Source organism: Gadus morhua, chromosome 1 (genome assembly GCF_902167405.1).
Source record: "Gadus morhua chromosome 1, gadMor3.0, whole genome shotgun sequence".
NCBI lineage: Eukaryota > Metazoa > Chordata > Actinopteri > Gadiformes > Gadidae > Gadus > Gadus morhua.
Window position 1 is genome coordinate 29,493,976 of NC_044048.1, and position 16,510 is coordinate 29,510,485.

Sequence of the window (16,510 nt, forward strand, 5' to 3'; positions counted from 1 at the left end):
CTTCAGGAAAATCCTACAAATTTACCCTCACAACGCAAAGCATTCACATGTTGTCACGAATTGCATTCGGCCTTGGAAGAGCACGCTGATGAAGATGACGGGAATGGCGTGTAGGAGAAGGAACTGCATGTGGTTGATGTTTATCACAGCTGTTATGGGCGCAGTAATGACTGGGATCATAAAGCACGGTATTCACCACTTCATTCAGCATCACCCTTTCTTAGGATCGTAATGACTGAAAGCATGGTATTGATCGCGATCATACAAAACATCATGGGCTGGGAGGATGTGACTGTTCCACGCAATCGATGAGGATATTTCAATGGACGATTGATTTTTGTTATTTATGAAGAATTCATCACATTTTTCACACAGAATGAATGACCTCGTGGTAGAATCATGCAAAATTAGGATTCTTTTAGGTAAAGAAAATAACATCTACCAATATACGTGTCTGTGCGTATAAACTATAAATAAATATTTATGTAGAATTAGCGTTGCGGAACATAACTCAAAAACAAAAACCTTCATATATTTTTCTCTTTAACAAAGCGTTTAAAGCACAATGTCAAGGCTGCACAGAAGAACAGCCTGGACGTCTCAGACCACGGTGCTCCCCTTCCCCTCGTCAGATAAGCGTCTCTGGTCCGCCCGGTGGTCCGCCAGCTCCTCAGACGCTGTCAGACGCCGTTTGAAGGATCTCATCCCTCCCCCCCTCCTCTCCTCATCCTGGGAGACGAGCCGGAGAGAGAGGAGAGCTGGAGCAGGGAACCAGGAGATGAAGGGCCCTCCTGAAGGAGGAGGAGGAGGGGGAGGAGGAGGAGGGGGGAGGAGGATAAGGAGGAGGAAGAGGGGGAGGAGGACGATGGGAGGGGATGGGGAGAGTAGGAAGAGGCAGAGGGGGAGAAAGAGGAGGAAGAGGAGGAGGAGGGCTGCATCTCATTCCTGACGAGATCCAGATCCCCCGCCCCAGCAGCCACGGCCTCCATCACCTCCACCTCCACCTGCCTGGCGGGGGCGACGAGGGCAGGGTGGAGGGAGGTGGAGGGGGGAGATGAAGGGGGGAAACCATAAAAGAAGAAGCAGAGGAGGAGAGGGAGAGGGGGGAGAGGGGGGAGAGGGTGGAAAGACGGATGGAGTCTTCCTCGGAGAAGACAAGGAGGGTTCTGATGAAGGTGGCGCCGGTAGGGTGGGGAGGGCGAAGGGAGGGGGGGAATAAAAGACATGGAGATGGAAGGGGGGGAGGCAGAGAGGTGTGTGTGGGTGTGTGGGGGGGGGGGTGTTGTGCATAGAGGGTAGGAGAAGGAATGAGGTAAGAGGAAGGGGGGGCGGAGAGAGAGTTGGGGGGGGGGGGGGGTCTAACTCTGGCATAAAAGTAAATTCAAATGCATTATTCATGGGTCTCTGTGTCAAAATATCATTTACGTGTGCGGTGTTGACTCATGGCTCGTAAAATGAGAAGGACATGAAAAGAGAGCGAAGGAAAGGTAGCAAATAAACAAGTCGGGGGGGCTTCCATTCTCATCTCGTGGCCTGAAAAGAAAGAAAGAAAGAAAAAAACAACTCCTGCACGCTCTCCGTCGCGTTATTAGATATCAATTATTTATTGCTCCCTCTGTTTACCGTTTTTTTATGTGTGTAATAAGCTGCCATCTTGTCAGAGAGAGAGAGAAAGTATTCGATTCGGTCTTCAAAGTCACAGGGTTTGGGAGCGGACTTCAATTTAGAATTTTCCCAAGCCGGATGTGAAAGTGTCCCGATCGCATCGCGGTGGAAACAGAATGTATTTATTTATTGCTCACCTAAATAAGGACCATGTCGACGGACAGCCGCAGCGTTCCAGTTCAGCTCTAGACCACAGCACCCCCTAGAGGGAACATCCGGTACTACTACATGGTTCTCTGTTATTCTCCAACGCTGTCCCAGGGTGCTCACCTACAGTATATTCCAATAATAGAACCCCTGGTCGACGAAAATCTGAATCTGCTGCTGTATAATGTTATAGTTGAAAGTAAAACGAATATAGCAAACTTAATACGACCGGAACCAGCCTAGCGAACCATAGACAGGAAGGAGGCACAATAAATCGAAACACAAAGACGATAAGTATAAATGTAATATAATAATATAGCACAGAATATAGTGTACGTCTTTCACTGACAATAAGCAGGAAGATACCCGGTACTGCCCGCATGTACATCTCACCAACCTGATCCCCATATTTCATATCAGGCCATCACTTGCATTTTCTATTTTTTTTTTTATTGGTGGTAAAAAGGAGATGAGATTGAGCCTTGTTTTCATATGGTTTCCATACTGCCCCCCCCCCCCCCCCCCCCCCCCATGCTTTTCATCTCCTCTCTCCCCGCAATATCTGTATGCAAGGAGGGGGTGGGGGTGGCGATGGCTGGTGGGGTGTGTGTGTGTGTGTGTGTGTGTGTGTGTGTGTGTGTGTGTGTGTGTGTGTGTGTGTGTGGGTGTGTGTGTAGGGTAGCTGTGTGTAGGGTGTGTGTGGGTGTGTGTAAGGTGGGTGTGTGTAGGGTGCGTGTGTGTAGGGTGCGTGTGTGTAGGGTGTGCGTGTGTGTAGGGTGTGCGTGTGTAGGGTGCGTGTGTGTAGGGTGTGCGTGTGTGTAGGGTGTGCGTGTGTGTAGGGTGCGTGTGTGTAGGGTGTGTGTGTGTAGGGTGCGTGTGTGTAGGGTGCGTGTGTGTAGGGTGTGCGTGTGTGTAGGGTGTGTGTAGTGTGCGTGTGTGTAGGGTGCGTGTGTGTAGGGTGTGTGTAGGGTGTGCGTGTGTGTAGGGTGTGCGTGTGTGTAGGGTGTGTGTGTGTAGGGTGTGTGTAGGGTGTGTGTGTGTGTAGGGTGTGTGTAGGGTGTGCGTGTGTGTAGGGTGTGTGTAGGGTGCGTGTGTGTAGGGTGCGTGTGTGTAGGGTGTGCGTGTGTGTAGGGTGTGTGTAGGGTGCGTGTGTGTAGGGTGTGCGTGTGTGTAGGGTGCGTGTGTGTGTAGGGTGCGTGTGTGTAGGGTGTGCGTGTGTGTAGGGTGCGTGTGTGTAGGGTGCGTGTGTGTAGGGTGCGTGTGTGTAGGGTGTGTGTGTGTGTAGTGTGTGTGTGTGTAGGGTGTGTGTAGGGTGTGCGTGTGTGTAGGGTGCGTGTGTGTAGGGTGCGTGTGTGTAGGGTGCGTGTGTGTAGGGTGCGGCCACATATGACCTGCTCCACTTTCATTTTGATTGATAGCGCCGTTGGACGGCGTCATCACGGAATCGCTTCATCTTCCCTCCTTTATTACAACACATTTGTTTTCATTTTGCTCCCAAGGACTGGGCTGAATGCATTACGGGGTCCCCAGGGGGCCCCGGGGCCCGGCCCCTCAGCCGGGGGAGACAGTGGGATGACGGAGGGCTTCTCTGGACGCGCTCCATCATTAGCTGCGTTAGCAATATTCCTGCGCGGTGAATATTACGCCGCCGCCGCCGCCACCGCCACCGCCGCCATCGCTCACGCCATCGCCGCGGTTAAGGAGCCATGTTGGTTTCCGTGAGGGTGGTTAGTAGTCGGTGGGGGGGGGGGGGGGGGGGGGGGGGGGGGAGTTCGGCGGAGTCATCACTAAACTCGCTCTTGTAACGCCGGTAACGGTCGTGGATGTTTCCGGAGGTCAGAAGTTAGCGGTGGGGGGCTAGGATGGGGGGTGGGGGGGGGGGGGGGGGGGGGGGGGGTTCGGATTGGAAACCATGGAGACGGTTCCTTCCTGCACCACAACAGATCCAGATACCGCCGGCGTTCTGCGTTCAGGTGAGGGCCGACACCCTCACCTGTATTCGCCCCGCCTCCCTCCCCCTTCAATAGAGGGGTACCCCCGCTGGGTGACTGCTGCGTGGCCCCGGCCCCCCCCCCCCCCACCAAAGAGCCCCCCCCCCCCCCAAAGAGCCCCCCCCCCACCAAGAGCCCCCCCCCCTCCCCCCCAAAGAGCCCCCCCCTCTCCACCAAAGAGCCCCCCCCCTCCCCCCCAAAGAGCCCCCCCTCCCTCACCCAGGAGCCCCCCCCCTCCCCCACCAAAGAGCCCCCCCTCCCCCCAAAGAGCCCCCCCCTCCCTCACCCAGGAGCCCCCCCCCCTCCCCACCAAAGAGCCCCCCCTCCCCCCAAAAGAGCCCCCACCTCCCTCACCCAGGAGCCCCCCCCCCCTCCCCACCCAAAGAGCCCCCCCTCCCTCACCAGGAGCCCCCCCCCCCTCCTCCCCAAAGAGCCCCCCCTCCCCACCAAAGAGCCCCCCCCTCCCCCCCCAAGAGCCCCCCCTCCCCCACCAAAGAGCCCCCCCCCTCTCCACCAAAGAGCCCCCCCTCCCCCACCCAGGAGCCCCCCCTCTCCACCAAAGAGCCCCCCCCTCCTCCACCAAAGAGCCCCCCCTCCCCACCAAGGAGCCCCCCCTCTCCACCAAAGAGCCCCCCCTCTCCACCAAAGAGCCCCTTGTCTTCTGTAATTTAGACGAGAGCATCTCTTCTCCCTCTCCTGCAGTCGTTTGAGGATGCCTGGAGGGCTGGGGGGGGTAGAGTGTCTGGGAGGGGGGCGGGGTGGGTGACTGGGGGGGGGGGGGTAAAGTAGGACACAAAATCAGATTGTGTCTCGGGGAAGACCACTAGGAGCGGGAGGGACATTAAGGTGCGGAGGGGGGGGGGGACATTAAGGTGCGGATGATAGGGCAATTGAGTTTAGCATAGAGAGGTCATAGGCAGGGTAATGCGGAGTGTGACTCATGATTAACTGGGGGAGACGCCCAGGGGCGGGGCTTAGGGGTCAGGGGGCGGGGCTGGCCAGACGCACTTGTTTTGGGACTGTGGTAATATGAAGGGGGGGGGGGGGGGGGGGGCAGGGGGAATTATGGTCATTCATCACAGAGCCTCATGAGCCAAGAGATGATTGCTTTCCGGGGGGGGCGGGGCTTCTCACTACGCGGAGACAGATTCTAATCACATTCAGATCAAGGCCTGAAATCGGGTTGTCTTCATGTAATTATTGGATGCTGTTCCTTCACATGCCCGATGTATTGAACTGAGCTTGAAAGGCTGTATTTGTCCTCTTCTTAGAGAGTATACATTACACAGGCAAATAATCTGCTCCTTTTAGCGCAGGTACATCACTGAGCATAGCGTTGAGGCCTGCATTTTCATCATCCATTCTTAGACGGAGATGTGAATGCTTTACAGTGCAGTACAGGTCCTCACCGGAAACATGCTAATATATGCTAATGCGTCATTATTTCATCGGTACATCCACTGTACTCTTCCCTTTTTCAGGACAGCATTATGTGGCGATCATATCGCCCGGCTTTTGTTCCCAATCCCGTCCCAGCTGCACACTCCTCTCCTGTCACAACACAAAGGCACGTGGCGGCTGGGGGGAGCCCTGATTAACGTTACGGATAAGCAGCGGCACAACTCAATCAGCGGGAGCCTCCATTGTCTTAACCAGCACCACATTGTCTTAATACATGTTCTTCTCCCCCCCCCCTGGCCGCCGAGCGTGGAAACATATCTTGCGTTAAAACATTGCATTTCCGTATATTCACCGTCAACCAATCAGATCCCTGAACCCTTTCACCCCGGCGCTTTCATTCACCCAGTCGAGTATTCACCACTCACGACGGGAACAGATACCGATCGCTGCCATCGTCTCAAGGACATGCAGCGAAATAATCGAACTGACCCAGCGCTGTGTGAGGAGAAAAAGACCCAGCTTCGCCATGATTGCCTTCCCAAGGGCAGTGGATCCCTCTCCCATCCCTGGCAGAAGGACAGGGAGATGGGGAGCAGGAACAGAGCGGCAGGGAGGGGGGGTGTTTAAGCTGTGGCAGCAGAACTGAGGGGTTGGACTAAGAGGGCTGATTATGGTCCCACGTTCACGCAACGCAAGAAGGTTACAGACCCCTTCAGTCCTTGTGGACTCTCCCCTTACGTCCACCGCAAGGGCCGGACCTGTGCCTCCAAAAAGTGTTAACCTTCCGTCGAGGAGACGCAGCAGCGAGGGCTGAGTAAATTCAACGTTGACCCATACAGGTTCACGACTGCTTCGAAGCGTCTGTGTGGTCTTTGCGTTGCGTGAACGTGGAACCAGAATCAGCCCTTAAGAGGCAGGGAGACTAAAGCAGAGGCTGCAGCGAGGCTGGTGCTCAGCAGGGCACTGGGTCCCCAACTCTGAATTAAGGGGTGCCACTAGATTGTCATCAAGACGTATCGTGGGCCACCTCATATGCGAAAGGGAAAACTGTATAAATAGACGTGCAGAGGCTGAGCAGAGAGCGCCAGCGCCCCCTTCCTACGCAAGTAGTACTGCAGAAAGGACACTGGCCAGTGGTAAACAGTGAAAGTCTCTGGAAAAGCTCCATGTGTTACTTAGCAAACACAAGTGTCTGGAAAAGCTCCATGTGTTACTTAGCAAACACAAGTGAACACAGAACCTCGAAGGAAAAAATTATAATGGAAAATACATCATGGAACAAAAAAGCAACACTACTTTTTAAATAATAACAAGCCCTACTGTATTTACTGAACAATATGTACGTTATCGTGATTATTTGATATATTAATGTAAATTTCTCGAGTTAAAGAATAAAAACAGCGTGTACCACCTGCTACGAGAACCAGAGGCTGAAGCCCGCCACACTAAAGTTTGGCTCTGCTCAGTTAACTCGTTTTTTGGAACCACACATTGGAATTGTAAACAAATATAATACATTTAATAGTGTGGGTGTGTTTGTCTTTGTGTACTTGTACATAGACATGTTTGCAGGCAAGCATCAAAGTAAGCCACAGGCATGACACGCAGAACTGATAACTAAATGATGAAGCGCACCATATCTACGTCTACAGACACTGAGGCCATCTCGGCAGTACGAAAAGCCTTAAGCTAACATGGAGTGGACTGGAGAGGTAGCCGTATGCAAAGCAGAACAACAGCTTCACGGACATGTAAATTGCATGGCCTTTTTCATTCCTGAGGGTAAAATTACTTCTCACTGCACCCTGTATAATAGCCCACAGGACTCTCTCTGTTTGAGGGTGTTGGGGTAACCTGCCAATCACAATACCGCCAAACAGCATACATTTACATACTGACTTTGTATTGCTTGGTCTGTAAGCCTTTCTTGCAATGTAGGACTATGGCTAACTCATCTGAATATATATATATATACACCGGTATATGGTTTTTTTTCAAATGTGATCTATGTTTAGATGAAGTAACTTACTGGGTTTAACGTGATCTCTGGCCATTTACCAATTTGAATGAAGAAATGTGACCGTCAAAAAAGAGCGACCGTGTTACTGATGAGAAGACAGCCATCTTGCGGCCATCGAGGGTACTACAGCCTTACGTTTCTCAAAGTGCATGATTTCAGCAAACAGCGTGTTGATAAATTCTCTCTACATATACAATTACACAATGACATCATCCATGATTGTTTTGAGATACAATGCACACAATATAGTACGATTGAGACTTCCATGTTTGCTAGTCTATGCAGTCATAGACATTTCCTAAAAGAAAAGTAGGTAATCCATTGATGAAAGTAAATTATGCTGTGCAGTGCATATGTCTTGTCAGAGTGTAGTGTAGCCTACCAGATTGCCTGTGTGTGCTTTTACCAATATCCCAATCATGTGGTATTGAATCAGATAGACAGGGCAATCTCAGAGCCAAAGAGAAGTGGACAAGACCCCCATTTGGAATCCAATAACATGCAAAGCTGCAGTGTCATCGCTTGTGTGAACAATCAAAGAGGCTACGCTATATCTAGGAGCCATATCTTCACTGTCCTGCTGGCCTGTCTTCGGTCCTTCCCCGACTTAACAACACAGAATGGATGAAAGGACGCAGAATGGGAACTGCTTTGTCTCACTATGCGGGCGAGATCTTAACGTGTGACTGTTTGTTGGTTGAATAGAGAGTGATGGAAACTTTTGGCACATCTAAAAAAGGATATGTGTTGTATGTCTTCAAACCGTACATTTGTTTGCTGGATTGCAGAAGTGTTTTCAGACTCACCTGTCCTGCATTGGCACTTAGACAGAGAAAAGCCCTATGCTTTTTAAAGTTTCAAAACATTCATTCTAGGCTGCTATTGCCCCGACTGTACAGGCAAAATAAGGTTAGGCTCAGAATTCAAAGGAAATAAAATCTGCCTAGGGTTTGGTTAGTCCTATTTGGGACATTGGGCAGAACGCCAGAGACAGCAACAAAAAGAACCCGAACACTAGTCATTTTGTCCTCAGGAACAATTGGCAAAGATAACATCGGATCAAATTTGAAATAACGAGGAGGACAGGGATGTGCGCACCTGAGCACCCCCCCCCCCCCCCAACGTACCTCTGAACCAGCTAAGCAGCAGCGCTCATAGTCCCAACTGGTCCACCGCCGTGGAGTCGGCGTGGTCTCCTCCCCCGGTCCGCTTCCAGCCCCCGGAAGGTCGGGCAAGGAGTGAGGCCTTGGGCCTGCCTGGACTAAACCTGCTCGCAGTTCATGATGGAAAGTCCTAACACACGTTTGAATTGAAGACACTTCTTGCATCGCTCCGTAGTTTGATTAGGGCCATGGTTTGCGATGAGGACTCCAAACATGGCCGCACTCTTTGCCCGTATTATTCGCTACTGCTGATGCGTCCATGGGGAATGCCCAGGTCGTCGTGTGCATCGCAGTTTTTATTCTGACAGCTGACAGCGACGGCGTGACGAGAAAGTCCTGAAAGTTGGCTTCGAGCCTGGGAACCCTGATGCTGACACACTTGCAAATAAATCCTATTTATAATCGAATGCGAATATCAGAACATCCACTATAACCGTTAAAATAGGTGATTCATTATTATGAATTTCATAATATGGATAATTTCATCAACTATTTCTCTTCTTCTTTTATTTGTATTACCCTTGTTGGGGACATGAACCTACGGGCACAAGGACCCAGCGGTCCCTGGCGCTGCCCTCAATGCATGCTGAAGTGTAGGGTCAGACCTACACGTTCCCACTGCCCAGTGGGAGCCGTATTGGTCGTGTTGAAACGTGTAAGCCTTGACCTACACATGAAGATGAAGTCATCCGTGCTCAGTGTGTTGACTATTGTAATGTGTGCGTTTTTCAGCACGGAATTCAGTGTCGCCACAGAAACGAAAGAAAATGTGACAGGTAAGTTTTGCCTGGCTGTTTTTATTTATATTTTATTTTTCGTTGTTTGTGGTTTAGCTGCTACATGTGTGCAAGGATTTAATTGAACACAGCTAAGGCAACTTCTTTGCATGCCTTCGCTGTGTTGTTAAATGAAATGCTTGCTTACATTTAACAGTTTTTTGCCTACATTTTAACCAGTTTTAAGACAGGCCCACATGCACGAAGGCAGATGAACTCTTTCAACTGTTTTCTACGACTTCATGGGAGTGTATGTCGGACATACACGGCGACTTGACGGTTTTGTCAAGTCTCCGTGCCATGGCTTCCTACTAACGCTAAACCTCTCTCCAGTCGCTTCTCCAAAACAGGGTCAATGCCCGCGGGCGCTGCCGGACGAGGAACCGTCAATCAGGGGCTGCACACGTGACCAGGACTGTCCCGGAGGGCACAAGTGTTGCGTGTTCGATTGCGGGGCTGTTTGCGTTGCGCCTGCTTTCAGTAAGATATCTAGTCGGCGTGCACGGATTAGCTTTTTGCTTTTTTCTTTTTAAAGAAAGTTACGTTAATGTCCAACTCTGGTGAGAGTGTTAAAACTGTTTCTTCTGAAGGGAAGCCGGGAGTTTGCCCCCCCAGGCACTGGGGAGTCGGGATGTGCGCCGAGTTCTGCTCTGAGGACAACGACTGCCCCCACCATGAGAAGTGCTGCTCCAACGGTTGTGGACATCAGTGCACGGCCCCGTACACAGGTTGGATACCAACCCCCCCCAACACACACACACACAGACGCACACACACACACAGACGCACGCACACACACACACACACACACACAGACGCACACACATAGATATATACACGCACAGACACATATATACACACGCCCACGCGCACGCACACACACACACACACACACACACACACACACACATAGACATATACACATGCACAGACACATATATGCACACGCGCACATACACACATACAGACATATACACACACACACACACACACACACACACACACACACACACACACACACACACACACACATCTATACACACACATATATACACATGCACACACACACACACACACACATACTGTATATACACACACACACACACACACACACACACACACACACACATATATACACATAGACATATACAAACACACGCACACACACACAAGTATACACAAACACATACAGTATATACACATGCACACATACGCACACATATATACGCACACACACACAAACACACACACACGCGCCTGCGCACACATCTACACACACACGTACGCACACAAATATACACACACACACACACACACACGCACACACACACACACACACACACACACACACACACACACACACATATAATAATAAAAATTATCATTATGAAAATTATTATTATGAAAAAAGAGTCGTACAAACTACAGCCATTAATCCCAAACGACGGCAGCTGTAAACAATGTGCACCATGGGCCTCAGAGTCTCTCCCCCCGGCCCTCAGTGAAGCCTGGGCGTTGCCTGGCGCCCCAGCCCACCAACATGTGCGCCGAGTTCTGCTACCAAGACGGCCAGTGTCCCGGGGAGCAGAAGTGCTGCCGGACCACGTGCGGCCACGCCTGCAGCGAGCCCTGCTGATTGGACGAGCAGGGCCGAGGTCTCAGCGCTGGGCAGTGTTCTCCGGTGACTGAAGACGAGCGATGAAGAAAGTTGTTTTTTAATCATTGTGTTATCGGGAAGGGAAGATGTAATAAATCTTGGATACCACGTATGGGTTGCTGTTCTTTATCGACCGACTTTAGCTTTATTCAGCGGACCCCTAAACTCGGGGCTTGGTGTAGTCCGAAATACAAACCGCCATGTGTATGACCTGGTTCAGAACTACGTTGAGGGGGTGCTCAGTGTATGACCTGGTTCAGAACTACGTTGAGGGGGTGCTCAGTGTATGACCTGGTTCAGAACTACGTTGAGGGGGTGCTCAGTGTATGACCTGGTTCAGAACTACGTTGAGGGGGTGCTCAGTGTATGACCTGGTTCAGAGGTACGTTGGGGGGGTGCTCAGTGTATGACCTGGTTCAGAACTACGTTGGGGGGGTGCTCAGTGTATGACCTGGTTCAGAGGTACGTTGGGGGGGTGCTCAGGTGCTCACATCTCTATCCTCGTTATTTCGAATTTGATCCGATGTTAACTTGTCCATTTGTTCCTGATAACACATGAATAGTGTTTGGGTTCTTTGTGTTGCTGTCTCTTTTACAGCTGGCGCTCTGCCCAATGTCCCAAATAGGACTATGCATATATTCACACCACGTATAACTATTGGACTTAAAATAAACTTTCAAGGTGCACTGTAAAACCTGACAAGTTAGTTCAACTTAAACTATTTGAGGAAACCGATTGCCTTGAACTATTTAAGTTTACTAACTCAAATAAATTAAGTACCAGCAATTATTTTATGTAAGTAAAGATAACTCTTATATCTAGAGTTATTGTGACATGTGTATTATGAGTTAGCATTACTAATTCCATTTACTGAAGTGAAATGTAAAGAATGAGCTTTTTACACTTAAATGCAGCAATTCATTCAACGTATATAACATGTGTTCATTAAATGTATGTGAATTAAGTAATACTAACTTAAGTGCCTCTTGTATTGCTAAATCTTTTTACTTAAGTATAATCAACTTTGACTTCCAACTGAAATAACTTATTACATTCTAGTTGTGACAACTTAAAATTACATTTCGTCTACTCAATTCAATTGAGGAAACCGATTGCCTTAAACCAATTAAGTTAAATGAAAGCATGAATTCACCAATCTCTGATCAAACTTAAATTACTGTGGCGAGCAGCGCGGGAAGGACGAGACGGGAGCCCACGTTTAAACGGCGCCTCTGTACACCGCACGACCACGAGAGCTGCCTTTAGACAAACACACACATACAGAAAACACGGCACACCTGACCAACACACACAACACTCTCACTAATGGTCCCGATTACACTGCACATCACAATTAACACACAAACAATAAAGAACCCAAACCCGTTAACCCCACTTAACCTAATAACACAACAAGTTATACAAAGACAATAAAACCCCTTTTCCCCAAACATTATGAATACCCAGACTCCCCGGGGGTAGGAGTCGCCACATTATTTATTAAGCTGAATGCTGAACATTCATAACATTTCCATGTTCATTTCAAGTAGTCATTTAAACAGCTTTACTAATTATTATTATTTTTAAACATGCCATCTCTTTATGGCAATATAACACAAGAAACACACTAAACTAAACACATAGTCCCTTGAAAGGAAGAATGTTAGGCAAAACAGCTTTATACTCAAGGCCGTCCCGTCCATCGACTTGCTAAGTATCACTAATTAGAAAAAAATCACAAAGCTTCAGTCCCTCTGAACCTTGACTTGGTTGTGATTTTTTTAAGAACTACTTATCAGGAACAATAAAAAAACAACAAAGATTTTTGATAATTTACTCCAGCTCATTTCTCAATGCCTGCAATTTTGGTTTGAGCCGCTTTCTACGACGTCTTTCTGTTGGTGTCGGGTCATCCATCTCTTCTTCGTTCGTTACCAGACTCCGCATTGCATTGTGGGATAGCGTAGTGAACTCTGTGGTTTACTTTGGCGGTAGCACGCATTCGGAAACGTCTTCCGTACTACACAATGCGTACTGAGCATTCCGACGCGCTATATTTTTTGGCGTACTGAAAAATGTCTACTATATAGTAGTCAAATATGAGTATTCGGATTTAGCCGTTTTTGATAAATGGGTTTCCCAAATATAAAGAGCTAGCGCAGAGGCGTCGTCAGCCCCTTTTTACTGGGGCACGTGCCCCAGTAAAAGTCTCCAGTGCCCCAGTAAAATTCCATTGATCATTATTAAATTCATCTGCAGAAGCGCCGCTCTCGCTATGGAATCGGCAGGATTCATCAAGTGCATCTCCTGCTGCCTCTGGAGTCTTCAGTCGAGCCTGCCTCTTACCAGCCAATCAAAAAACGAAAGGGGCTACATAAAAGCCAATCAGAAAATACCCCTACTGTATCTGGGTAAGATTTAACGCAACAACCAATGAAAAAAATCAGTTATTTACGGATTCGTCCACGTGACTCTTCTGAATGTTTCAGTGGTAAAGTGTGTAAAGTATGACCAAGTGTTTCTTTCTGTTCAATAGTCTAGATAGAACTTTATCAATCCCCTGTAGGAGAAATTTGTTAATAAAACAATAATGGTAAAAAAAATAAGGAATCTCCCACTTCCGGCTTCCATGAAAGAGAACCATACTAATTCACACAATAGCGTTGATGCAAATCTAGCATTAAAGGTTAATTTAAGGAAGTTCTCTCCAGTCACGCTGAAACTAGTTTGCTAGTAGTAGCGCTTTAATTTGCAGCGTAAGAGAATTCTGAGAAATCTGAATGCTGACAAAATTCTCAGAATTCTGACGCTGCAATTTATTTGCACGCTACGACTAGTGAACTACTTTAAAAAAAAAACTCGACACTGCGACCAGGCGACAAATGACTGGGGAGAACCTTCTTAAATGAACCTTTAATGCTGGATTTAATTATCAGAATTCGGATTTTATCCAAGTATTCTGACTTTATTATCAGAATGCTGAATTTTATCTCACAATTCAGAGTTAATTAGCCTATTCGATTTCTGAATTAAAATTCTTGTGATGAATAATCTACCTTTGTACAGTCGATGTGCAGCACTTTAATTCCCGTCAACTTTGTTTTCTAACACCAGCATTTCCACAACTATGCTCATGTTCGTGACTGCTATACAAAACCATTTATAGTGCATCTATTTTTTCTGCTGGGTAGTGATAGTCGCCCTAAATGCAGCTTTAATTTGGGCTCTGATTCTGAATAAATGCCGCTGCTGAACTGTGTGAATAAATAAAGGGAACTGAAATCTAAAGAAGACGTGTTGTTTTGATGTACCGTGAATTCCAGCTGAAAGTGGAACATTGCTGCCATCAGGGGAAATTAATGTAACCTAGGCATATTGTAAGTAGCTTTCAATTCCTTGTTTTTTTGTTGATCATGTTTCGTTGGAAACCACGGGAGCTGGAAACAGCCCAGAGTAAGTCATCTCCTTTTTTAACGTTACAACAAATTCACAACTTGTTTGACACAAACAATGACAACTTGATTGCTGTTAAAGAATGTTGCCCATATAATTAGCACCAGTTTTTCAATACTGAGCGTCTGTAGCCTGTAGTTTTATAACACACACACACACACACACACACACACACACACACACACACACACACACACACACACACACACACGTGCACGCACACACGCGGAAAATGAATAATGAATGAAAAATTGTCCGTATTCAAAACTTGAAGTTTTAGTGGACAAAAACTTCCTTAACACAAAAAAGGAAATTATGGATATACAGGGTGTTTTTAACATACTGGATCCAACAATGTTCCTAACACTGACACAGATAATTCAGATCATTGCACTCACAATTCCTGTAAACAGTTGTAGTTGTGAGCGATCTTTCAGTGTGTCGAGAAGGCTCCACACCTGGCTTAGGTCCACCATGGGGCAAGGAAGGCTTCACCAACTTTCTCTTTTGTCCATTGAAAAGGAGCAACTATGCAAAGTGAGTCAAAGCCACGTTATTGACCGCTTTGCCACCATGTAGGCGCGGCGATGCAGCTTAATACTGAAAAAATTATCATTTAAAAAGGCTCTATGCAGTAGTGTATGGCCTTATTTAGTTTAATTTAAGAGCTTTGATGGTTCTATAACATTTTCCAGGTTGATTGGTGGCAATGAGCCACCTCACCTTAAGTCAGAAATTCTATTAGTTTTAAACCTTGTTTCTTGCCTTTTTAGTACATGTCGTTCTGGCAAAATTATGCTGTTTCCACACAGCTTCTAAATAAATATAGATGTGTAGACTTCTCCTGATAAAGAGGTGAAGGTCATAAAGAGACTTTTTGTTTATTTGTCAGTTACCTTATTTGTAAATCTTTGAGATGTGTATGTGTTTAAATAAATATAATTGTACGGTACTCATGAATCCATCTTTGCGTCTTTACCTTTACCAGTGCTTTAATATAGCCTACAGTATGACAGTGACAATGATTTTGAAGCTCGTACATAACCTTCTGTATCCATCTATTTCATATTGTGCACACGTAAAAAAAAAAATGTTGGCAGTTGGGGGCCTGTGCCCCAGTAAAACTCTAGGTCTAGCAACGCCCCTGAGCTAGCGCCTGTTAAAAGACACACAAGCTGTTTGAGACGCAATCAAAAAACGTTGAACGAAAATGTGTGTCATAAGCTTATTTATTTATGCCAATATTCTGTGATTAACTTTAAATCTTTACACTGTGATCATTGAAATTATGTCACAGTAATTATTTGTTTTAATTGGGCATTGCATAATCATCAGAAATAATTATAAATAATAGAGATAGCAATAAAAACTAATTACACAAAGTGTAGCTTATATAGTCTAATGAAAATGATATAGCTACACTTAAGTTAAATAAGTCAATGGAACACACTGGAATAAATAAGTTAGACTTAAAATGTTCCATATTTGAGCAGCACTCAAAACAAATGAGTTATTACATCAATTATTGATTCTTAAGTTCTGTTCATTCAGGTGAATGAGTAACCTCAAAGATTTTTGAGATTTAAGTTACGTCTACTTAGTTCTTTTAGTAAGATGTACTGTTAGGTTTTACAGTGTGTAATTGACCAAACAACGTTTTTTAAGTATTATTGATGATCGAAAACCGTTTTTATGAGAAATTTGATTAGAACAGAGTAAAGTAAATCTAACCCTGTCTGTGTGTCATTCATTTCTAAAATATGTTGACAGACTCCAAATATTGTTTGCGTGGCTGTACAAATGAAAGTGTGTAGCGTATATAGGGCTTAACATTGAACACACTGACACACTTATTGTAGCCTATAATGTGAATGCTTATTTTACATGCATCTTAGAATACGTTAGTCATTATTATATTACATTAGGCCTTCATATATAGTACTAGTATATAGTACAATAATATAATAATTATATTATTATATTACTTTGGGACTAGGCTATTTTTCCCTTTCGGTTGCCGGGGACGTTCAAACAGCCACGCCTCTCTCAATACCTTGGAAAACCGGTCCTAAACCTATAAATCCTTCTGCCGCGCAGTGGGAGCTTCATTGGTTGCGTTGCAACTTGAAAGCATTGACCTGGACATGAAAATGAATTTCTCTGTATTGAGCGTGTTGACTTTGGTATTAATCTGTGCGTTTTATTCAGAAATTACCGTTGATGCACGACCTGGAGC

The 16,510-nt window shown here is 46.7% G+C and overlaps 1 protein-coding gene and 1 long non-coding RNA gene across 2 annotated transcripts in view; one reads left to right on the forward strand and one right to left on the reverse strand.

The window, feature by feature from the left end:
- The first annotated feature begins 3,384 nt into the window (after window positions 1-3,384).
- The window catches only part of wfdc2 (WAP four-disulfide core domain 2), a 17,299-nt gene continuing 4,173 nt past the window's right edge, over window positions 3,385-16,510 (forward strand). The window contains exons 1-7 of the mRNA XM_030354280.1: window positions 3,385-3,507; window positions 8,363-8,450; window positions 8,939-9,163; window positions 9,497-9,643; window positions 9,754-9,891; window positions 10,666-10,794; window positions 16,351-16,510. The exon at window positions 16,351-16,510 is cut by the window's right edge and continues 2 nt beyond it. Of these exons, the coding sequence (XP_030210140.1) occupies window positions 3,385-3,507; window positions 8,363-8,450; window positions 8,939-9,163; window positions 9,497-9,643; window positions 9,754-9,891; window positions 10,666-10,794; window positions 16,351-16,510 (1,010 nt within the window). The remainder of the gene's footprint in view (window positions 3,508-8,362; window positions 8,451-8,938; window positions 9,164-9,496; window positions 9,644-9,753; window positions 9,892-10,665; window positions 10,795-16,350) is intronic.
- LOC115540442 (uncharacterized) lies at window positions 10,909-11,361 on the reverse strand. The gene is made up of 3 exons (XR_003976197.1): window positions 11,272-11,361; window positions 11,072-11,231; window positions 10,909-11,031 (listed from the first exon to the last, which is right to left on the reverse strand). It is a non-coding gene; the product is annotated as an uncharacterized LOC115540442 (long non-coding RNA).